We start from the raw sequence: 25,434 nt of genomic DNA, 5'->3' as shown, positions 1-25,434 counted from the left end.
AAATAACTTAAACAATTAATGTTTTGATTCAAAAATTTGAAGTTTGTTACTTGCTTGTCAAGAAAGATTCAAACTTTAAGTTCTAGAATCATATCTTGTGATTTCTTATGAATCAAGTCATTAATTGTGATTTTAAAAATCAAATCTTTTTCAAAACTAATTTCAATCATATCTTTTCAAAAAGATCTTCTTATCTTATCTTTTTCAAAAATATCTTTTCAAAATATCTTTCCTAACCTCCTAACTACTTATCTTTTCAAAATTTGTTTCAACTAACTAACTAACTTTTTGTTTGTTTCTTAACTTTTTCAAAACCACCTAACTAACTCTCTCTCTCTCTACTTTTTCAAAAATTTCTTTTTAATTAACTAATTATTTTTATTTTTTATTTTTGAATTAAAAAATTTTCGAAAAATACTAACTAATTTTCAAAAACCAATTTTCAAAAATCACTAACTCTTTTTCAAAATAATTTTCGAAAATTATTCCTCCCCCATCTCATTCTATTTATTCATTCATGTCCTAACATCTCATCTCACATTCCAATCCTCACAGTTGTGTTTCTTCCTTTACATCATGTAGCCACAAGAAGCCTCAAAGGAAAAAATTTTTGAATTTGGGTGCAATCCCGAAGATTCAGTGATAGTTGCAGAAATTGGGGAGGAATTGGGTGATATGTTGCATGGGAAGGAAGTGGGGTCCCAGCATGTGGGAAATGAGGCTGGCTGGACCAAAGTCAGCGGTAACAGGAGAGGAAAATTGAGCCAATCAAACAAAGCCCAACAATCCTCTAAAGACAAAGTGCCGGTGCACTCAAATCAGAAATTGGACCAGAACCATGACTTTGGGCTACATATGAGAGGAGCCGAATCAGGGGTGAAGACCAAGTCGGTGGGCAGATCTCAAGCACGCATGGCGTCTTCCAAATAGCAAGGGGTGAAGGGCAAAGCTGTCTCCGTTGCGGTGCTGACTTTCAATGCCATTTTAAAAAATGGAGACAAGAGGTTGCGCCCTTCTTCTTTGCATAATTCGCCGTCGACTCCGAACTGCCTTGGTGACACCAGAAAGAAGCAAATCAGGGAATTGAAAGGGTTGTCAGTAGAGGGACACAGGCAAACCGGGCAACAACCGGGTAAGGACAAGCAAGTCTCAGGGGGATATGATGGTGGATCTTCATCATCTCGTTAGGGACTTCGGTTGAGGTTGGTCCTTTTTACAGTACAATTGTTTTATGGATTATTTAGATTTAAGCTTTCTATTTTGGAATATTAGAGGGGCCTCTAATAAATTGGCCCGAGTTCATAGTAAAGATTTAGTGAATAAATTTCACCTTACTTTTTTCATTCTGTTTGAAACACATATTTCTTTCGAGAGGATGAAATCTTTTTGGAATAATCTAGGTTACCAGGGTGTTGGTATTGTTGAGGCTAATGGTCATAGTATGGGTATCTGGATTCTATGTTCTAATTCAAATATTTCTGTGAGAGTATTGGATGTAGTTGATCAATGTATCAGTTTTAAAATCACTATAGGCAATACTTCTAGTTACTGCAGTGCAGTGTATGCTAATCCGCATATACATCGGCGTAAAGAACTGTGGGGTGACTTGACAAGGATTTCTAATATGATCCACAGACCTTGGATTGTGTTAGGGGACTTTAATGATGTGCTGTTGCAAAGTGAAGTTAGAGGGGGCCAGTTTAGACTTGCCAGAGCAGAACAATTTGCAGAAACATTGGAGAATTGTGGGCTGTTTGATATGGGGTTATTGGGAGAAGATTCACTTGGTACAGGAAGGTGAAAGGTGGGGTGCAGGTGGCTAAGAAGCTTGATAGAGGAGTCATCAACCAGGACTGGCGACTGATGTTTCCGGAGGCTTATACTGAGGTGCTGGCGCGCCTTCACTCTGATCATTGTCTGTTGTTCACTAGGTGCAAGATGGCAGAGAGGGCTACCAAGGGCCATTGTCCGTTCAGATTCTAGGCTGCATGGATGACTCATCCTCTTTTTAGGAATGTTGTTCATATAGCTTAGAATAAAGGAGCTCCGGATGTGGTCAAATATTTGTTGGAGGTTCAAAAAGATGCAACTAGCTTTAATAAAAAGGTTTTTGGCAATATTTTTGTTAAGAAAAGGGAGCTGGAGAGGCTTTTGAATGACGTTCAGATTACTCTGGAGAGTCAGGAGGATCAACAGCTTAGAATCAAAGAGCAAGTTTTGCATCAGGAACTGAATGCTGTCCTTCTTCAAGAAGAGCTGTTGTGGTATCAAAAATCTAGAGAACAATGGGTGAGATATGGAGACAGAAACACAAAATTTTTTCATCTGCAAACGGTTATCAGGCAAAAGAGGAACAAAATTCATGGATTGTTTTTGGAGGATGGGTATTGGGCCACGGAGACTTCGACTCTAGAAATGGCGGCAAATTCTTTCTTTCAAAAACTCTTCTCTACAAGGGACGATATCGACCTGGACGCCATGGGACATTTTCCTTGCTCGTCTCTTAGTACTGAGGCTTGTCAAAAGCTAGTGGAACCAGTGACGTCTGAAGAGGTTAAAAGAGCTGTGATAACCATGAGTTCGTTTAAAGCCCCAGGGCCAGATGGATTTCAAGCAATTTTCTACAAAGAGTTCTTGGACTCTCTTAGCAATGATGTGTGTGGACTGGTCAAGCGAGCCTTTGAGGGTGAGCCAATGCATGCGGCTATTTTCGATACTCTCGTTGTTCTAATTCCTAAAGTGGAAGTTTCCTCTTCCTTACGGGAGTTTCGGCCTATTAGCTTATATAATGTAATTTATAAAATTGTCACAAAGGTTCTAGTTAACAGGTTTAGACCTTTCCTGTCGGAGATCATTAGTCCTTTGCAAGGAGAGTTCATTCCAGGAAGAGGAACCACAGAGAATATTATCATTGCTCAGGAGATTATGCACTTCATGAGGAACACTAAGTCTCGAAAAGGGACCATAGCGTTCAAGATTGATTTAGAAAAAGCTTATGACAGGGTAGACTGGCATTTTTTGGAAGCTACTTTGGTTCGGTTTGGGTTTCCAAAGGCTACCATTAATCTTATATTGAATTGTGTGACTTCCTCTTCGTTGGCAGTTTTATGGAATGGGAATAGGCTCCAAAATTTCAATCCAAAGAGAGGGTTGAGGCAAGAAGATCCCATGTCTCCTTATCTATTTGTACTCTGTATGGAAATTCTTGCCGGCTTTATCTCTCATAGAGTTTTCCAAGGTTTGTGGAACCCGGTAGCGGTTTCTAGGAACGGACCACGACTCTCTCATTTGATGTTTGCAAATGATCTTTTTCTTTTCTGTAAGGCATCGAAAGCTCAAGTAATAGAGGTTATGCATTGCCTGGACTTGTTTTCTAGAGCATCAGGTTTGAAGGTAAATCTTCATAAGTCAAAGGCCCAGTGTTCCAAGAGGGTGTCGGAGAGGAGAAAAGAGGTTCTCTCAGGGGTCTCTAACATCCGGTTCTGCAATGATTTGGGTAAATACCTAGGAATTAACATCGGTCATGCCAGAGCTTCCAGGAAGACGGCTCAGGAGGTTATTTAAAACATTTCGAGGAAGCTCTCCAGTTGGAAAGGATGCCTACTGAATAAGGCATGGAGGCTTTGTCTTGTTAAATTGGTTATGACCTCTATCTCGATTTATGAAATACAAATTTCTCTTCTCCCGAAGTATGCATGTAATAAAATTGATTCCTTGATGAGACAGTTCTTGTGGAAAGGCCAAGCGACCGGCAAAGGGCTGCCTCTGGTCAGGTGGGAGGTCGCCATAACTCCTAAAAGGGCAGGAGGATTGGGTATTAGGGATAATACCCGTGCTAACATGGCGCTTCTGGGAAAGTTGGTATGGGATTGTGTAAATAATAGTGATAAGTTGTGGGTGCAGGTTCTGAAGCATAAATATCTCAGGAATCAATCTAGTATGAACAAAAACAGTAGAAATTCTTCATCGGCTACCTAGAAGAACATTGTTAGTGCCTGTGAGCATCTCAAGGAAGGGCTTCATTGGAATATTGGGGATGTCCACAAATCAGTTTGGTATGATGAGTGGACTCCTTTTGGTAAGTTTTGCAACCTTGTTCCTTATGTACATATTTCTGAATCAGATTTCATAGACTTGTGAAAAGGGGTGTCTTGGGAGGTTGATAGTCTTACCACACCTATTCCGCATGAGATTAAGCAGTTTATTTGTGGTCTGAGATATCCTAGTTCGACTGAGTTGGAGCCATAGTGGGAGTGGTGGCCTGCAGCAACAAAAAAGTATAGTGCAAGGGAAGGTTATAGATGGTTATTAGAGAAAACATTAAATTGGAATGCCAATAGTAACTGGAACTGGTTGTGGAATACAAACATTCCGGAGAAGTTCAAATTTACTATGTGGCTTGGCTTACAGGTTTACAGGAATCGAAACAATGCCTTTAGGTCTCTCCGAAATTGCCTGTGTTGGGAACCATCGGTAGGCAACAGTTTTAAAGTTAATTGTGATGCAAGCTTGTATCAGGATTTAAATTTAGCGGAATTTGGGTGTATTATTAGAGATTCTAAGGGAGATTAGATCTTGGGCTGCTCTGGAAGCATTCCCCCCTGGTCTATCATCAGATGTGAATTATTTGCTGCTTGGAGGGGACTGGTTTTAGCTTGGGATTGTGGTTTGAGGGATATTATATGTGAAACGGATTGTCTTGACATTCTGCCCATCATGTATGAGCTTACAAGTGGGTATTCATCTGAAGTAACAGATTTGGTTCACAAGATTCAGAAGCTTTTATCTCGTCCTTGGCTTGTTCACGTTGAGTGGGTGTCCCGAGAAGCAAATAGAGCTGCGGATTGGATGGCTAGATATGGTGCCAAGAGTAACTCTAATCATGTTATTTGGTATGAGTCTTGTACTGATCTCCAGCAAATCATTCGTTCGAATATAAGATATTGTTTGCTTTATTTCTTTCTATGTTTAGACACAAAAAAAAAATCATAAATAAATCATTATTTAGTTTGCAAAATCTCGAGTGTTACATCTTGTTCATCATAATATTGTCAAATGTTCTATTTACTTTTTCTTCTTTTTCTCTTAGTAAATGCAGAACCTTCTCTTTTTATATTTTGGTTCTGATTTTTGTCTTCATATGCATTGGACTAATAGTTTAATTTTTGCATTATAAAAATTTGCTGAAGCAATATCAGATAGGATGAGAGATATATTATCAAATATTAAATCTGTAATACTAATACACATATTAAATTACACTTAAATTTTTAATCCAACATAATATTTGTCATCATATTAATATACTAAAATCAATTTTAACTCAAGAGTAACAACTGTATATCTAAATTTTAGTTTGGCCACCGAATCACACTATGTATTTTTGCACTAAATAAGTTATAAAAGTTTTTAGTGACTTAAGATAGATTATTTTGAGTGTGAAAGGTTCACATTGCAGGAGTTGTAACTTGTAAGTCATTTTTAAAAATCCATTTTAATAAACTATTTTTAAAAATAAAGACTAGAAAGTTAAAAGGATAACAAAAATTCGGTGTCACAAAATCCACTCACCAGTCACCCATAAAAACAAAATCAGACTTTGACAAGGTCGTCCTGCAACTTGCAACGTCTATTTCGGAGAGATAGATAAAGAGTGACAATGCTAACGGTGGAAAAAATTGAAATTTTATATGAAATTAAAAAAGTAATTTAAATATGTAAAACGTAAAATTTTAATAAGATTTAAATAGTAAATTTGTCAGACCTAATAAAAATTTTATAAAATTGATTGACTCATTTAAAATCGTAATATCAAAAGATTTTAAGAGTTAAATTGAGATTTTAGCTATTATGCCAATCAGAATTCATGAAAAAAAAAAAAAAAGAAAGAAGATTGCGATATAAGTAATGGTGGTCCTAAAAAAATAAAGAATAATGATACACATTTAAGTCTTTTTGTTAATCAAATCCAACTAAGTTAGTCTAATATTAACAAAAAGTTATGAGTAGCATTACTTCAAGTCTTATTATTTAACTTGGTTGGATTTGGTTGATAAAAAGAATTGGTTGGGTAGTATTATTCAAAAATAAATAACTAAAAAATGTGATATATAATCGTTTGCACTCACTCTATTGTTCGTTTATTTTGACCATCACTCTCCCAAGTCCACTCACTCTCTTTGCAATGGATTCATCAAATATTCGTTTCACTAGTCACTACACGTCTAATTCATGGGAACTTCCTTAAACAATAATGTTCTTTGCACATTCTAGGCACTTATAATACTTTCATTAACTTGTAATGTGTACCTTTGTCTTACAGGAAAATTTTCATTCAATATACTCGTATGATATGCTCCAAGTACAAAAGATTGATATGCAAATCAAACACTGTCTATTTACTAATTTTCCGCAAGTAATGCGTAACTTTTTGTTTTCTTCTTTTTTTTTTTTTTTTCCATTGCTTAGACATGATGCTTTTGTTTTTCAGCTAAACATAGCCATTCAAGTCATGATCATCAAGAAGCTAAGAAGATGAAGACCATTTCTCACTCATTCATTTAGCATAGAATTTTTCGATGGTGGCTTTTGATTGTTAATTAGTTTAATCAAGTTGTGGACTGAAGAGTGTAAAACCAATTTTTTATACATTAGTAGAAAAGAGAATTCATAGTAATTATTAGAAAAATGATAATGTCACTCTTATTTTTTATAATATTATTGTTCACATATATATTATCTAAGTTGAAAAAGTATTTATAGACCACATAGGAACGAATTTATTGTCATCATATACATCAGAAATACTAATATACACAACATAGCCAAAGACATAAGCTAGCTAGATACAGAGCATGCAACATTATATCAAAGTAGAGTCCATTCAGATTATTTCTATTCCTTTGAATCACTAACTGAAGAGACGTCACCAGAGGATAACTTTGAACTGTTATGAGTAGTAGTATCTTCAACATTCTCTTCTGTGAGTGCATCAAGTGGGTAGAAGTACGGTTTTGGAGGCATTTCTAAGTCATCATCTTGTTCTAGCATCTCCACAACTCTCTTCATTGAAGGTCGATCATTAGGCCTTGTTTGTATACACCACAATGCCACAATCATCATTCTTTTTGCCAACTTCATCTCTTCATCTGTGTCATTTTCTATTGTTATTTCCCTTCCATCCTGCAATTCATCATAAACCCAGAAAGGAAAATATATTTGGCTGGAATTTTCAGTCTGTGCATTCAAATTCTTCCTTCTACTAGCCATCTCCATTAACAACATCCCAAAGCTATAGACATCGGCTTTGTATGAGATTGCGCCAACATTTCTATAGAAGAGCTCAGGAGCCATGTACCCTATGGTTCCTCTTGCTGCAGTCATAGACACAATGCTTTTATCAGTGGGAGATAGCCTTGCAAGTCCAAAATCAGACACTTTTGGGTTGAAGTTCTCATCCAAAAGAATATTGTGAGGCTTGATGTCAAAGTGCAGAATTTTCATGTCACACCCATTATGCAAGTATTCAATTCCACGTGCTACTCCAAGGGAAATGGTGTAGAGTTTTTCACAACTTAAGGAATCATTCTTCTGAGGGGAAAATATGTATTTTTCTAATGATCCATTTTCCATGAGCTCATATATGAGAGCACGCTTTGATCCCTCTACGCAGAAACCAATAAGTTGCACTATGTTGACATGGTGAATTCTACCAATAGTAGCAAACAAGCACAGGCACGATAACAACAACACAACAACGGATGACATTTCTTTGGTCATCAGTAGAGCAGAGCAGCTGGCCGTGACTAATCTCACTTGATAAAGGACGACTAACACCGTGGAATCTTACATACTCCTTCATCCAAATCAACTGTGATACGGAAATAAAAGATAAATAAGAAAATAAGGATTCAAACTGAATAAAAAGATACATTGAAATTAAAATAGGAACAAAAAAGATAAGTTGAAATTGAGTACAAAGAGAATCACTCTACTTTTTACCCAATTTCTTGACGCAACAAGAAAGGGACTCCTCAACCTAACTTGTCAACGCCATGGTTTGGAAATTGATTCGAAAGGACTCCTCAACCTTCTAACCAATTCCCCGATGCAACAAGAGAGGGACTCCTCAACCTCAATTGTCCACACCATGGTTTCATCACGAAACCAAAAAGGAGTTTTGAAACCTCTAAAAATTCTATACTACGACTACAATAGCTAAGGAGGTATTTATAACCTCTTATTAGGTTAAAACAAAGAAAACCCTAAAGCCCATAAACATAAGGCCCAATCTAGTAATTAAATAAACAAAATCAAAATACATTAAATAAAATATTCTAAAATTGTAAACTAAAATATCTTCTAAATAACTCTTGAACTCTTCATATCACGAACATTTGAAGCACGTATCAAACTGCTGTTGACTATCTCTATCACGGTTCACCCAGTCAACTCAATACTTAATTTTAAGCTACCTAATGCTAACTGAAGTTGTGGACTCAGTCAATTTAAGATCCTTGTAAACTTGAGACATCTCTGAATCCGCATAGTGATTAGAGTGGGTAGTTATTTGAACTTAGTCTCCACTTTCCTCCTTGCTTGCTTTGGTGTAGTTCATCTTGCGCATGGCTCTAATAGTGATACTACCTGTCCGGATTTCTTGTGCGGAAATCAAGAAATTCGATTCCCTTTTAGAATCAAAGGCCGTCAGTCACAAAGCTGTGGCTATCCGGGCTTTGATCTGGTTTGCTCAGGTACTAGTGATGATGAGAAACTGTTTCTTGAGCTCCCTGAATCAGTGACCTTCAATGTCAAACACATCGACTATACAAAACAAACAATTGAATTAACCCCTCCATCTACCTGCCTTCCAAAGCAGCTCCATAACCTCAGTAATATCTCTGTCTTAGTTTTCCCTTTCCAACGCATGCTAGTTGAGGAGGGTGATGACTATCACTTCTTCAACTGTTCACCAGTGGCAATGGATACATATATAAACAATAACATCATGATTCCATGCCTAAGCAGCTCAACCAGTCAAGTATATGCCATTTCATCTTGGAATTCTATCCATGACCTGACAACCCTGTTTCCTTGCACCAAAATGTTCAATATTTCATCCCTCCCAGATGCACTTGTTCCAGCTCTGAAAGATACTCTTGTTTTGTTTTGGTCTGAACCAAGCTGTCAACAATGTGAATCGAAGGGGAAAAGGTGCAGCTGGAACAACAGCACCAAGAATCAACTTGATTGTCTTGTTAATGTCATCCACAAGGGTACACATGCTTTTCATACTTCCATTCTTTCTTCAACTGAATTCTTAAGCTCAAACTAAAATCCTGGAGGTTTATCCAGCTTTTACTTGACTAATATGACATTCATTAATTGTTGTTGAAACACGTGGAAATGTTATGTTTAATTCCAATGCAATTGATTACTAAGTTTTGCCTGTATTGTTTGCAGATTCATCAACAGCTCTAGTAACCACAATAGGTTAGCTCTCAGTTCTTGTTATGCTTATATAAACTGCATTTGGATCACATATAACTGAAAATCATCCAATATCGTGTCTAAAGAATTTCCAATTTTTATCAATTCCAAACACATCCAATACACTTGGATCATTTTCTGAAGATGTAGTTTTGATGAATGCAGGATCAGTACTTGGATCGTTTTTGCTTGTCCTACTGACCGGAGCGATTTATTACATCTATGACTCTTGCATAATGCAAAAGGAAAAACAAGCAATTATTGAAAAATTTCTTGAAGATTACAGGGCTCAAAAACCAACCAGATATTCTTATACCGAAATCAAGAGAATCACCAACAACTTTGGGTACAAGTTAGGAGAGGGCGCCTATGGAACTGTCTTCAAAGGAAGCATCTCAAAAGAATTTCCTATTGCAGTGAAAATGCTGAATAATTCCCAGGGGAAAGGGGAGGAGTTTGTCAATGAAGCTGGTATAATTGGTAGAATCCACCATGTCAATATTGTCAGGTTGGTTGGTTTCTGTGCTGATGGGTTCAGAAGAGCTCTTGTCTATGAATTCTTGCCGAATTCTTCACTGCAGAAGTTCATAAATTTGCCCGACAACAAGCAAAACTTTTTGGGCTGGAAGAAGTTGCAAGAGATTGCTCTAGGTGTAGCTAAAGGAATTGAGTATCTTCACCAAGGTTGTGATCAACGCATTCTCCATTTTGATATCAAACCTCAAAATGTGTTGCTAGATCACAACGTTACTCCAAAAATTTGTGATTTCGGTCTAGCTAAATTATGCTCCAAGGATCAAAGTGTAGTGTCAATGACAGCAGCTAGAGGAACTTTGGGGTACATTGCGCCCGAAGTTTTCTCAAGGAACTTTGGAAATGTATCTTACAAGTCTGATGTTTACAGTTATGGAATGATGCTGCTAGAAACAATTGGAGGGAAGAAGATCACAGAGGATATAGAAGAAAACAGTAGCCATGTTTACTATCCAGAATGGATGCATAGTATTTTAGAAGAGACTGATGAAATCAGAATTCATATTGAAGATGAAGAAGATGCTAAAATTGCTAAGAAACTAGCAACAGTGGGACTTTGGTGCATCCAATGGCATGCAGTGGATCGACCATCAATGCAGACAGTGCTTCAAATGTTGGAGGGAGACCAAGACACAATACCAAATCCTCCTAATCCTTTTGCTTCCACAGGGCCTTCAAGAAAATATGCTAAAATTAGTGTGCCTGCAAGACAAATTACCCAAGATTTAGAAGTGATCCAAGAGTTAGATTAACTTTTAACTTGGAGTGGTATGAAAAGTTTGTATTTTCTTTAACTAGTCAAATAAAACTCACTTGATATCATCCAAATATATTTGGCTAATTGGCTTGTATTATAGTTAGCTACATGGAGTAAATTGTATGTACTGTTATGTTAGCCTAGTTTGGTAGTTTGCCCTCATATTTTCTAGCAGATGGTGAGGTCTTCTTTAGAACTCCTTCTCTATCTATTTTTGTTTTAAACTCTGTTCCAATAATTAGTTTTCTGTTTTTGTAACAAGTATGGTGTTCTTACACTTTTATGTGAGTGTCAAATGTCTGTATGTAACAGAAACAACGGTATAAAGTCTGCACACCAAATCACACCATATATTTTTGCACTAAATAAGTTATAGAAGTTCTTAGTGTTTTAAGATAGATTATTTTGGTTGTGAAAGGTTCACATTCACCAGTCACCGTACATATGAAATGTGACTCTTAATCTATTCACTCAATAAAGGAGTTGACTTGTGTTGAGCCGGACCGATAAAACAAAAATCAAAGACTTTGACAAGGTCGTACTGCAACTTACAATGTCAAATTCAGAGAGATAGATAAAGAGTGACAATGCCAACCAGGTTCCATGAAGAACAAGTGCTTTGCTTTCATGGGTAAAGTCTCCAGCCTAATTTATGGATATTTCTTATACAATAATGTTCTTTGCACATTCTACGCGCTTAACCTATAAGCTATAATAGTTTCATTAAATTGTGATGTTTACCTTTTTTCGGACAGGTTTTTATAGTTTTAGTTGTTTATTTTATTTTATATACTTTTGATGGATATCTCAACTAATTAAAGAGACACTGATTAAAATGTGAAGATAATAATATAATCTAGAGGACATAGGAACGAATTTATTGTCATCATATACATCAGAAATACTAATATAGACGACATAGTCAAAGACACAAGCTAGTTAAATACAGAGCATGCAACATTATATCAAAGTAGAGTCCAAATAGATCATTTCTATTCCTTTGAATCACTGACTGAACAGACGTCATCAGAGGATAATTTTGAACTGTTGTGAGTTGTATTATCTTCACCATTCTCTTCTGTGGGTGCATCAAGTGGGTAGAAGTATGGTTTTGGAGGCATTTCTAAGTCATCATCTTGTTCTAGCATCTCCCCAACTCTCTTCATTGAAGGTCGATCATTAGGCTTTGTTTGTATACACCACAATGCCACAATCATCATTCTTTTTGCCAACTTCATCTCTTCATCTGAATCATTTTCTATTGTTATTTCCCTTCCATCCTGCAATTGATCATAAATCCAAAAGGGAAAATATATCTGGCTGGAATTTTCAGTCTGTGCATTCAAATTCTTCCTTCTACTAGCCATCTCCATTAACAACATCCCAAAGCTATAGACATGGGCTTTGTATGAGATTGTGCCAACATTTCTGTAGAAAAGCTCAGGAGCCATGTACCCTATGGTTCCTCTTGCTGCAGTCAGAGACACAATGCTTTTATCAGTGGGAGATAGCCTTGCAAGTCCAAAATCTGAGACTTTTGGATTGAAGTTCTCATCCAAAAGAATGTTGTGAGGTTTGATGTCAAAGTGCAGAATTTTCATGTCACAGCCATTATGCAAGTATTCAATACCACGTGCTACTCCAAGGGAAATGGTGTGGAGCTCTTCACAACTTAAGGAAACACTCTCTTTTGGTGAAAATATGTATTTTTCTAAAGAGCCATTCTGCATTAACTCATATACCAAACAACGCTTTGATCCCTCCACACAGAAACCAATGAGTTGCACCACATTAACATGGTGAATTCTTCCAATAGTAGCAACTTCGTTGATGAATTCTTGGCCATTGGATTTGGCCTCATTCAATACCTTAACAGCTGCTAGACGACCGCTTCGAAGTTTTCCTTGGAAGACAGAGCCATAGCCTCCATTTCCTAGTTTAGTCTTGAACTTTCCAGTTATGTTCTTGATTTCTTTGTAGGAGTATCTAATTGGCATAATGTTATTGTCGCTTTGCAGAAAATCTTCGATACTGTCATATATGGATAAATGCCTTCGTCTCCATTTATATATGCAGAAGATAATGATGCATGGAGCTCCAAGTGCAAATTTGGCAAGAACAAATAAAACTGTAAAGGAGATGGAAAGAGTAGAGAAATCATAAAAGTCACTCAGCTTAGCATAGCACCTTTAGATTTGAATGACAAAGTTTTAAAACTTATTTATGCTATGTTTTTTTGTTGTTGTTTCTTCTTTTTACTGCTAAATTCTAATGGTGTTCCCTTCATAAATTCCATGATGTCATCATCATAGACCTATCCATAGATTTCAATCCGAAATAAAATAAGTACGTAGCGCAAAGGAAAAGACAAGGCTTACCCGTTCCAAATATTAGAACCTGAACATACCTTGACAATAGGACTGCAAGAAACAAACAGGGAAAATAATTAAATTAGTATTATACTAAGATAATGAGACCTAAATTCTTCACTGAGTTTATATCCGCATAGAGAAAAACATCTATTTATATAACTATATTCTTCACTTAGTTTATTACATTAAGGAATAGTAAAATATTTTTGTTTCTTAGAAATGTAGAAGAAAATTAGACAAGGAAATGTATAACGACAGCAAAAAAAAAACTTATACAAAAAGGGAATTCTTGTGGTACTTCATAAGATTATAGAATATCAGTATCCACATAATGTGTTATTGAAAAATTGTCAGATGCCCTTATTAACTAAAAGTAATTACTTTTAAAAATTAAAAAAAATTGAAAAATTGGAAACAAATCTTAAATAATAGTCATAAATCAAACTACACGTACCCTAAGAAGACACAAGGGTAAGATATATGAATAGGTAGTTAAATTAGTAGATATACACTTACAACTTTCAGGTATAATAAATGAAGGCTTATAACAAATGACTTTGTTATGATCACTGAGCATGGCAGCATACTTGCAATATACTTTCAACCAAGAAAGTTCAAACCCGTAAAGCAGCATATGATGGATGTCTGTGCATGAAATATTTCTGTCTTCAATTTCAGTAGGCCATGAAGTCAGATACATCCACTCTACATGACACGAGTCTCTGAACGCCAAATCTTGGAGAGTTTTATCAAGATCACTTACATAGAATGTACTCCCAAGAGAATAAGATCCATTCATGCAGGTTGTTGCAGCAGCAGTAGCAGAAGATTTTACTCCATACGGTGGGCACTTCAAATATAGCATCTGCTTTGTCAATCTAATAAAATCAAAATTCTGTTTATAGATCCGATATTGATATGGTTCATCTTGGGCTCCGGTGAAGTTGGAGGGGATTAAAGAATAAGGAAGGGGGTAAGAGAGATCATGACTATGCAGAGCAACATTAGCATCTACTAGTCGAATTGTGTAGTTGTTGTAGTTAATTGATTGCACTTGGAACTTGATTGATTTGAGATACAGAAAGAGTTGGTTATCATTCTCGCAAGAGAGGGTGTACATGTGCTCACCACAATGGCTTGGACTACTATTATTCAGCCTGAAAGGGTGCCTTATGTCATGCCTCCCACACCATTCAGATGAACACATTCTTTTGTCTGAATCCTTTGCCACCTTGGTATTCCACCGGGTGGCATAAATATCGAAAACTCGTAAGGAGATCCACAGCAGCAGTAGAAGGTGTATAAAAAATGTACAAAGGTTTAACATTTTTTATGATTTGGTCTACACGTCAATAACAAGAGACTACAGATATAACAAGAATTCACTTGCTTCAAGCAGCATCAATAATTTTCCATAAGGACGAGTTGACTATCACTATCACACAAGTCCAGTAGTCAACCCACTAGCAGTCACCAGCATTAATATGTGAAATGTGAGTGATGAGACCTGCCAGCTGCAGAAATTTCCTATAAACCACTTTTAATTAATTTGTTCACGCAACATTATCACTCTTTTGTGATTCACATACACACACATCAAGATCGCCAAGTAATACTGTACATTTATTATTTTTCCACAGATGCGCGTTAAAAGGTCATGTTTTTTGTTTTCTTTTGTTCTTCTGCAAACATTGTCATTCAGGTCAAGGTCAAGAAACTAATAAGATGAAGACTATTTCTCACTCAGTCTTAGCACGGTAATAATTAATTTAGGATGGTGGTTTTTTCAATTGTTAAAATAATTTAATAATCACGGTACGAAAAAATAATATTGTAAAAATAATAGGTGTGACCGTGTGAGATTAATCAAAAGAAAGTTAAAGGAGATTAATTACGAAAAAAAAAAAAAAGTCTCTTCATGTTTCTATTTAAAAATAAAGAATAAAACTCTAATAATTTGGTCTCCAAATTTTTCTGAGTGAATAAAATTTTTGTTGATTAGCTGCCAGTTCCAAAATGTTTTACATTATAAGACATATATCAACCTTTTCTTAGTAATAACTAATAAGTTTGATCGTTCTTTTAATAAATTTATCAATAATGCCAGAGGACCAAGACGTCCTCCAGCCAAAAACCTGCCAACTCCTCTTGGACTGGGTCCCGAAATCCATTTCATTTCAGTAATATCCAAAAATTCATCTAGGTAAACAAAACTCATCCTAACCAAACCCTCTCCTCTCCTTTCACCGTTTCACCACAGCAGAATTTAAAAACCACCCACGGCTGCACCAGAGTACCAGGATCATCGGGTAAACTTCTCCTCCACCTTCATCGGACGCCATGCCTCCATCCACCACGTGCGGGCAACAGTTGACCTCTGCAGACCGCTCCAGAACGTCGAGACGTTCCCAGGTCCTCGACATGCTTCTTGGCGCGTTAATCGGAGCTCCCCCAATCTCGGCCGCGGCGATGTCGTTCCATCCAGGTGCGAGGAACAAGGTGTTTCTCCAAAAATCGTCAGCGGTTATTAATTTGTATCAAAAGAACCACAAAATCTAGCTAAGTATGAGAAATCACCCACAGAAAAAAAATGTACAACCAAACGAAAGGATAACTATCTATGCTCAAAAGAATTCAATAGGGACATGAATCTGCCACCTTCCGATACATTCCAAGTATCAGAGGCCTCAAATCCTCTCTCTACAGAACCATCATAGTCATTATTTTTCTAAAGGTCAACAACATCCTATAAAATGCACAACACAAAAACAAAAACAACCTATATGAATCAACAACACCATCCCAAAAAAAATTGAAATAGACCTCACTTCTAGCACATACCGGATGCGATTTTCTCTTCCTTTTTTGCATCGATTTTTTAATTGACTTGTCCAACTCTGCTCAAGTCTCTTACTCTTCGGCCGTCCTTTAGTTTTAACTCTTGAGAGTCCCTGTATGTCATGTACAACAACACCGCCTGTGCTCTGTGTGGGCATGGTATTCTGAGTCGCAGCAATAGTAGTCAAACGCATACTGGCACGGTAATCAGTCAGCTTGGACTTTGCATCCCAAAGGGCAGATCGCAAGATGACAGCTTCCTCATCACAATTAACGAACTCCTGAGCAACGTTATAGAACTCTGAACACAAACGCTTAAACAGGTTGTGGCCTTCATCGGTTCGAGCCACATCATGACTACTCTTAATGTAGGTGTGCTTGCGTATGACGTTCTTATTCCATCGAGGGAGAACATAGCAGCTTGATACTCTGTCAGCTCTGTAGTATGACCACACAACAAGGGTGTGGCAACACAGTATACCAGTGGATTCAAACTTGTTGCACTCGCACCGAACTTCTTGACTCAATGAGTCAAAATTTACTGTGAAAGTATGGTAAACAGTCTTCTCCCAAACTATCTTCTGCTCGTCCACTTTAACAGAAATTGAATCACCTTGTTGTTCACTTGACCCAACCACACAATCAGTTTTTTTCCTTACCTCCAGCTGAACATCCCTGAACATATTACTGGTGTCGAACAATGCAATCAGCTCTTTTCCTTAACTCCAGCTGAACATCCCTGAACTTATTACTGGTGTATTCCTGCTGAAACTGTCTCTCGATGCCTGTGCTCCCTATACATGGGATGACGCCTTTCGAGTCTGCAGCATCATCTTCCAGCTCCTTCTACTCCTTGTTTCCAAGCACATTGTCGTATTCATGAACGAACTAAACCAACCCACTCTTACAATGCAGAAACCCCTGTAAAATGCGTGCATACTTTTACTCCGCTGTGTACTCCTCATACTGGCCTAAAATTCACTCTTAAAGAATATTGGAACCCACCTCCGTCGATTGGCATAAAGGTCTACATAAAAAAACAGAGCATAAGAGTGTCGCTTAAACACAACATAATGACCGCTTTCAAAGAACTGAGAAAACAAATAAAAGAACATCCAACTTTCCAAGAGAAAAACCATCTGTTTGTGTATTGAAAGGAACATCCACTAACATCCTTTTCTGAAAAACTCAGGTTTGAAGACCCGCCAACCTCGTTTGCCAGTGCTAGATACATCTTGTTAGGTCTTATGCCAGCCTCGTCGTTATCCATAATGACGAACTTAGCGTGCATTGTCAACTCTCTATACTCATGATAGTGGACCACTTTCTTAGTGGAATAGGGGTGGGAATGCCTCAATTCTAATGTAGACACAATCCAACTTTCCTTCTCCCTGTCCAGCATGACATACATCCTTGCTCTGCATCTCATGGCTGTAATTCTATTTGCCCGATAACCTTCTCGCGTGTAGTGAATAGACTGATTAATGGGTATCTTTGACTCCTCCCGCGTCTTGTCGAAATTCGTGTTCCTGATTTTAGTTACGAACCTAACTTTCTTTGCATAATTTGCATAAAATTTCTGTGCCAGAGGCAACGAATCAAAACACATTCCTATGACTGAGATTTCCTCTTCACTGATCCTACTATGATCCGGCAACTGTATTGTCAATTCACAAAACCAAATATGAATTAAAACTAGCATTAACATAGTAACTATAACGTGATGACAAACAATAAAGAATAATTCAAACCTCGTATCTCAAGTCCAACTCATCCTTTCTCATCATAATGTCATCGGTAATTTCGTCGACCTTCAATTAAAGACACCAGAAAAAACTTTTATCAACTTATGATCCTTGCTATATAATGAATCACTCCAATAAAAAACATAAAAAAAATAGTGCAAACACATGGGAGTCAAGAATACTTTATCGTAAGAAACATCTAATTAGCATGAATAAGAAGCATTCACATAACACATTGTCATTAAATTTCATACAATGCAGGACCAGCCTATCCAACATACCTTAGACCCCTCTTGAATAACAACTTCATCCATACTCAATTCTTCATTCCCTTCATTTGAATTGATCAATGTACTATTCGATCCGCCTTCTGGGGTTGAGAACTCCATGGATGTTACTCTTTTCTAGAAGCTTTGAACGGCGATGGTAGCTTCTTTGGGCGGGAAACGCTATGCGTGATGGTCTTTGCGGAAGAACCGCGCTCACGAACGTCACGGCCAACGGCGGCACACACCAGGGAGAAGCGACGAGGGAGCCACTGGTTGAATGATTCGATGGAGAGGATGGAGGCAATTGATGAGAAGAAGAGTGAATTATTGCACCGTTTTCGGGAAGAACCTGCACTACAATCAATCGCAGCACCGCTAATGGCGTTAAGGACCGAGGGTTACCGTTAAGGGAGCGCCATGAGTATGCCTTGGTTGGAAGTGGTTGGTGCCTTTGCTGTTTGGATGAGAGCTCAGATGCACCGCAGCTGTAATAACAGAGAGTGTGAGGGAAAAAAAAGAGAGGTTGAGAACACGTGGGGGGCACATGCCCCCACTTAAAATTTTCTTTCTCTCTTCTCATCTTCTTCGACACTCCCCCTCCCCCTCTGTTCTCCTTCCCTTTCATTTCCTTTCAAAAATAAAAAATGTAAAACCCTCATTTCTCTTCTCTTACCAACTAGATTTCTTCCTCTCTTCTCCTTGCAACCAACCACTCAATATCATCAAATTTACCTTCATCATCTTGCTTGCTTTTCTTCTCTATTCTATCTCCATTTATTCAAATCTCATTTTCTCAAAATCTCCAAATCAGGGAATTTCAACTTAATGAGTGAAGGAAGCATTTAACTTTGAGTTTCGGTTATTATTGAGACTTTAAGGTAACTCTTTGACTCAATAATTAGCGATATCCCTAATTTTTGTCATCTCTATATTTATAGGTATATATAAATCCGAATTAGGGTCATTAGGGTTAGAAAATTTGGGGCTTTTGTCAAAGTGAGTAAGATTATGTTAATTGACAATATTAGTAGCTCACAAATATTATTATTGTCATATTTCTAGAGTTGTAAGGTTATTGGACATCAATTGGTAGCTCAGTGGCGCGCTGCGCGGTTGCTTCCGATTCGTTAGAACCAAGTTGTGAGTGGATATTATGTCTATAATTGTTTTTAAGTGTATTATTATCAATATTTAAATTGGATCATTATTTTTTGACTTTGGAAATATTCGATTATTGTGATTTTTAAATTTTTGAAATAAGTATTGATTTGTGAAACCTATAATTTTATAAAAATACACACGAGATGATATTTATATATTTTGTAAAGCATATCTGTTTTCTTATTTGACTTTATTGAATTTTAATTAAATTTTAGTATGCATTCTTATATATATTTGATTTACTATGGATTTACTATGGAATTTAGTAATATGTTAAAGCATTAGAGATTTTTATAAGCGAGTTGGTTTGGATTGGTTTGGGAGACTCTGACTAGAAAACCGTAGTTAACGGCGGTTATGACGTTAACCTAGATGCATCTGGCTCAGACCTCAGTTAGCAGGGGCGTTGCTAGCCTAACGTATAGGCCACACATTAGATGTGTTATACCGTACGGACACACTAGAGGAAAGGGCTACCCTTAGAGGTGGAGCCGCCCTAGGTGTGTAATATTCGATTTGATTTGACTTCTGAAATGAGAACTCGCATTTCAGTTCATTCTGCTTACTTATTTATCTATTTATTTGCATAGTTACTTAATATGGATTCCTCATCTTTGGAAAGAAATATAATTTTCATGGTAAAACTTGTATTGTCTCGTATGGGTTATAGATATAATGTTTGCTCACTGAGTTGCAAAACTCGCCCTATTATATTCCCATGTTTTTCAGATACAAGAGTCATTCCAGGTTCCATTCCACCTACCCCTCAGTAGATCTTAGTCATTTCGGTGAGCCCTTCTTCTTTCCAAGGGCTAAGTAATTATGTTATTTTGAACCTCGAACTATTTAGATAGTAATTATAATTTGGTTATGTAAGACTTATGGATTTAACTATATACTCTAGTTATCAACTTGATATATATATATATATATATATATATATATATATATATATATATATATAATGCGTATTTTGGATCTATTTAGTTGTGGATATGATTGGTATATGTTGTTGTTGTCTCTGAAAATGGATGTTTATTATTGATACAGGAAGATAACTTTTATGTGGGTAAGGTCCTAGAAACAGAGGAGATTCTGTCCGTTTTTCTGAAAATTTGGTCGTTTGGCTTACTGAGGGACTTGTCCCTTGAGCACCAGTCATGGCTTGGTTCGGGTAATGACAAAGTAGTAGCAGAGCCTTAGGTTTTCCTGTGTAATATGGAGCAAGTGTCCTTCAGTAAGATTACAATTGTGCAAATGGAAGCCGGCCCATTTTCACAAAGTGTGATGTTACTAGAGGCCTATAGGAAGTTGTCCTCAATCTTTTTGTCTCATAATTCTTTTTGTCTGTCCTATTATCTTTAAACTCCATATACATATGTCATTGGTGATCCAATCGCTTTATTTACTCAATAGATGGAAGATGCCACCTAAGAAACGACGTGGTGGAGTTGTTAATGCTCCTGATACTGCTGAATCCAATAGGGTAGTTTCTCCGCTACTTGGAGCCCTTCGACAAAGGCCAAGGAGCCAAAGGATGGCTGATAGACACGAAGGAGAGATACCCCGCGAGAGAGTTCAAGAGAACCCCGTAGTAAGAGAGGCTCAACCGGACTTAGCAGCTGAATTAAGGGGAATGAATCAAACCCTTAATGCGGTATTACAGGTCCTAACAAATCAAAATAAGAGCGGAGCAGGAATTCCTAATATGCCAAATCCTCAGCCTTATAGAGTTTATCAATTGTTTGGGGATCAAGAGCCGCCAATTGAAAAGTATTTGAAGTTAAATTTGTCCACTTTCAATGGAGATTCATTGGATGAAGATCCACAGCAATATCTAGAGGATGCAAAGAAAGCTATTAGAGCTCTCAAGTGCACCAAGGAATGGGCTGTTGAGTTAGTATCCTACAACTTGCGTGGTTCAGCAAGATATTGGTATGAGTCTTTTCTTGAGAGCAAAGAAGCAGCTAGACTTCCTCCTCCTTCTTGGGAAGAGTTCACTGAAGAGTTTCTCGCTCGATTTTGTCCAGCTAACAAGCAAGCAGAAGATGCAATTGCCTTTGAAAGATTAAGGCAAGAGAATATCACAGTGACTGAGTATACTAAGGAGTTTACTAGACTTTCTAAGAGTGCTCCATACTTGGTGAATTCAGAAGAGATGAAATTTTGTCGTTTCGTTCGTGGATTGGCAGAACCTATGTTCACTACTCTTATGCCTAAAGTCGGACACATGTATTTTAAAGATATCCTAAACTCTGCTTATGGAATTGAAGCAGGGATAGCAGAGAGAAATGCTTATAAAGATATTGGTAAGAAGCCTAAGATGAAGGGACAATTTTCTGGTGGATCTAGTTCAAGAGGATTTCAGTCTCATCATGGTCAGACTAATCAGTAGGGTTATTCGGGTTATCGAGTTCGTCCTTAAACATCTTTTGATGGAGTTGCTTCTTCTGGATCTGCTCCCATGAGTGTTTCAAGTCTCAGACCTTTTGTTAAGGCTACCCCTCAATCTAGTGCATAGGGTTCAAATCAGACAAAACCAGCTCAGCCCTACTGCCATCAGTGTGGGAGTTACCATTCTAGTATATGTTTTAAGGCTACTAGAGCATGTTTTGGTTGTGGTCAATCTGGTTATCTTAGGAGAGATTATCCAAATGCTAGAGGAGGCTTTGCTCCAGGTATTGCACGTCCTACAACACCAATGCCATCATCTTCAGCTATGTCTATTGGAAATTCTTCTGGTCCTAGTGGCAGAGGAGCAGGTGGCAGGGGTCAGACTTATAACAGAGGAGGGAGCCAAAGAGGAAGAGGTCAGGCACGTGTGTACGCTTTAACACGTCAAGATGCTCAAGCTTCTCATGCTGTGGTGGCAAGTACTTTACAAGTTTGTTCTTTAGATGCTCGAGTGTTATTTGATACGGGTTCTCATTATTCATATGTATCTCCACATCTTGCATATCGTTTCGATAAACAACCTGAACTGTTATCCCACCCATTTCATGTTGGCACTCCGCTTGGAGTCTCCACGGTGGTTTGAGTCATGTTTCGGTCTGTAAGAATTAATACGGTTGAAACCTTAGCTGATTTGATCCTTTTAGAACCAATGGAAGATAATGATGTCATTTTAGGCATGGATTGGTTAGCAGCTTGTCATGCTGATGTGGGCTGTTACTCCAAAACTGTGAAGTTTGACATACCGGGTATCTCACCTTTTGTTTTTAAGGGTGATGATTGTCCCACCTTAGCTAGCATCATATCATCTATGAGTGCTATACAATTGATGGATAAGGAAAATCAAGGATTTTTGGCAGTTGTTAGAGATGTTGATGCCGAAGTGCCTAGTCTTGATCAGGTTTCTATTGTTAGAGAATTCCCTGACGTGTTCTCTGATGAGCTACCGAGGATGCCACCTGACCGCGAAGTTAAATTTTCCATAGAACTAGCTCCGGGAGTCCAACCTGTGTCTATTCCTCCCTATCGTATGGCTCCAACTGAGTTACGAGAATTAAAAGTTCAATTGGAAGATATGCTAGAAAAAGGATCATTCGTCCTAGCACTTCTCCGTGGGGAGCTCCTTTTCTATTCGTAAAGAAGAAGGATGGAACGATGCGACTATGTGTGGATTATCATCAGCTCAATAAGATAACTGTTCGCAACAAGTATCCATTGCGAAGGATTGATGATTTGTTTGGTCAACTTCAAGGAACTACCTGTTTCTCAAAAATCAACCTACGTTCAGGGTACCATCAATTGAAGATAAAAGAGGAAGACATTCCAAAAACTGCTTTTCGTACTCGCTATGGGCACTATGAGTTCTTAGTAATGTTCTTTGGTCTGACGAATGCGCCTGTAGCTTTCAGGACTTAATGAATTGAGTCTTCAAACCTTTCTTAGATTGCTTTGTTATCGTCTTCATCGATGATATCTTGGTGTATTCGAAAAGTGTTACGGAGCATGAGTATCATTTGAGGATTGTGTTACAAACCTTAAGGGATCACAAGCTTTATGCTAAGTTTTCTAAATGTGAGTTTTGGCTTGATCAAGTGACATTTTTGGGGCATGTGGTATCAAAAGATGGAATCATGGTGGATCCAAAGAAGGTTGATACCATTCAGAAGTGGCCAAATCCTACTACAGTGACGGAAATTCGTAGCTTTCTAGGGTTGGCCGGCTACTATTGGCGATTCATCAAGAACTTCTCAAGAATTTCTATACCATTAACCAAGTTAACTCAGAAGAATATAAAATTTCAATGGTCAGAAGCTTGTGAGAAAAGTTTCCAGACGCTTAAGGCTTGTCTAACCTCAGCACCTGTTCTTGTTTTACCTTCTGGGTCTGGGGGATTCTCAGTCTTTTGTGATGCATCTCGGATAGGATTGAGTTGTGTATTAATGCAGCATGGCTGCGTTATTGCCTATGCCTCACGACAACTCAAGAAGCATGAGCAGAATTATCCAACTCATGACCTGAAAATAGTAGCAGTCATTTTTGCTTTGAAGATTTGGAGACACTTTCTTTATGGTGAGACCTGTGAGATCTATACGGATCACAAGAGTTTGAAGTATATATTTCAACAGAAGGATTTAAATTTGAGGCAATGAAGATGGATGGAGTTGCTAAAAGATTACAATTGTACCATTTTGTATCATCCTCGAAAGGCAAATGTTGTAGCAGATGCCCTCAGTAGAAAATCTATGGGTTGCTTGGCCCATATCACTCTTGGAAGGAGACCAATTGTTGAAGAAGTCCATCAATTGGAGGCCACTGGAATTCAATTTGACCTTGGAGAATCAGGAGTTTTCTTAGCACATGTTCGAGCCCAATCTTCCCTGATAGAACAGATCAAGGCTACACAACGTGATGACCAGAAACTAAGAAAGCTTATAGAAGATGTTCGCAATGGGAGGAACTCAGACTTTTCTCTTAATCAAGATGTTTTGCGTTGTGGTCAACGCTTATATGTGCCAGATAACCCCGATTTGAAGAAAGCTATTTTGGAGGAGGCTCACAATTCTAAGTACACAGTTCATCCAGGCTCCAACAAGATGTATCAAGATTTGAAACATTTGTTTTGGTGGGAAGACATGAAGAAAGACATAAGAGTTTTTGTTTCTCATTGCTTAACTAGTTAAAGCTGAACATCAAAGACCTGATGGGTTATTGCAACAGATTGAGATACCTGAATGGAAATGGGAAAAGATTACGATGGATTTTGTGATAGGTTTACCTCGTAATTTTAAAGGTTTTGATTCAATTTGGATAATTGTGGATAGAATGACGAAGTCATCCCACTTTCTTCCAGTGAAAACAACTTTTAGTGCAGCTCGGTATGCTCAACTTTATGTTGATGAGATAGTTAAACTGCATGAGATTCCAGTATCCATTATTTCAGATCGCGGACCTCAGTTTACCTCTCATTTTTGGAAATCTTTTCAGAAAGCGTTAGGAACTCGTCTGGATCTTAGCACTACTTTTCACCCTCAAACCGATGGACAGTCGGAAATGACGATTCAAACATTGGAAGACATGTTAAAGTGTTGTATTCTAGATTTTGGTGGAAATTGGGACAACTATCTACCTTTGATCGAGTTCTCTTATAATAATAGTTATCAAGCCAGCATTCAAATGGCACCATTTGAGGCTCTTTATGGGAGAAGATGCAGGTCACCTATTGGGTGGTTTGAGGTTGGTGAGGTTAAGCTTTTGGGGCCAAATTTGGTACAAGATGCAGTTGAGAAGGTTCGCATAATAAGAGAACATTTATTTGTAGCTCAGAGTAGGCAGAAGGCTTATGTTGATAACAGAAGGCGTAACTTAGAGTTTTCAATAGGTGATCAGGTATTTCTTAGAGTGTCGCCTATGAAGGGAGTGATGAGGTTTGGAAAAAGAGGCAAGCTTAGTCCTCGCTACATTGGTCCATTTGAAATACGAGACAGAATAGGTGCAGTTGCTTACCGCTTGGCATTGCCGCCTAAGTTGTCAATGATTCATCCAGTTTTTCACGTATCAATCTTGTGCAAATACCTTCCTGACCCATCTCACGTGCTTGCACCACAAGCCATAGAGCTAAAGGAGGATTTATCATTTGAAGAGGAACCAGTGGCTATAGTTGATCACCAAGTAAAGAAACTACGTTCTAAAGAGATAGCATCTGTGAAAGTTGTTTGGGAGAATCATTCGGTAGAAGAAGCAACTTGGGAAGTGGAGGACGCTATGCGCGACAAATATCCGTATTTGTTTGAGTCTGAAGGTAACTATCACACTTATCA

The 25,434-nt window shown here is 37.7% G+C and overlaps 5 protein-coding genes across 5 annotated transcripts; 3 read left to right on the top strand and 2 right to left on the bottom strand.

Annotated features, from left to right (window-relative positions):
* LOC107605927 (rust resistance kinase Lr10-like) lies at positions 6,741 to 7,767 on the bottom strand. Its single transcript, XM_016307874.2, has one exon. It carries the CDS (start codon positions 7,765 to 7,767, stop codon positions 6,895 to 6,897), a length of 873 nt encoding a protein of 290 aa, XP_016163360.2. The 3' UTR covers positions 6,741 to 6,894.
* Positions 8,540 to 10,958, top strand: LOC107607709 (rust resistance kinase Lr10-like; the record flags this gene model as incomplete). Its single annotated transcript, XM_021107936.1, has 3 exons — positions 8,540 to 9,275; positions 9,463 to 9,492; positions 9,655 to 10,958. Coding segments are annotated over 3 exons (1,887 nt in total), but the record flags the coding sequence as incomplete, so codon positions are not given.
* Positions 11,616 to 14,638, bottom strand: LOC107605925 (rust resistance kinase Lr10-like). Its single transcript, XM_016307872.2, has 3 exons — positions 13,669 to 14,638; positions 13,159 to 13,200; positions 11,616 to 12,908 (listed from the first exon to the last, which is right to left on the bottom strand). Exons 1-3 carry the CDS (start codon positions 14,477 to 14,479, stop codon positions 11,773 to 11,775), a joined length of 1,989 nt encoding a protein of 662 aa, XP_016163358.1. The 5' UTR covers positions 14,480 to 14,638; the 3' UTR covers positions 11,616 to 11,772.
* Positions 20,589 to 21,560, top strand: LOC107607708. The gene has a single exon (XM_016309630.1). The coding sequence runs from the start codon at positions 20,589 to 20,591 to the stop codon at positions 21,558 to 21,560; it is 972 nt and encodes a 323-aa protein (XP_016165116.1).
* LOC110264364 lies at positions 21,692 to 22,238 on the top strand. Its single transcript, XM_021106295.1, has one exon. The coding sequence runs from the start codon at positions 21,867 to 21,869 to the stop codon at positions 22,200 to 22,202; it is 336 nt and encodes a 111-aa protein (XP_020961954.1). The 5' UTR covers positions 21,692 to 21,866; the 3' UTR covers positions 22,203 to 22,238.

The sequence above is a fragment of the Arachis ipaensis genome, chromosome B07, assembly GCF_000816755.2.
Source record: "Arachis ipaensis cultivar K30076 chromosome B07, Araip1.1, whole genome shotgun sequence".
Lineage (NCBI taxonomy): Eukaryota > Viridiplantae > Streptophyta > Magnoliopsida > Fabales > Fabaceae > Arachis > Arachis ipaensis.
This window is presented reverse-complemented; position numbering and strand designations above follow the sequence as displayed.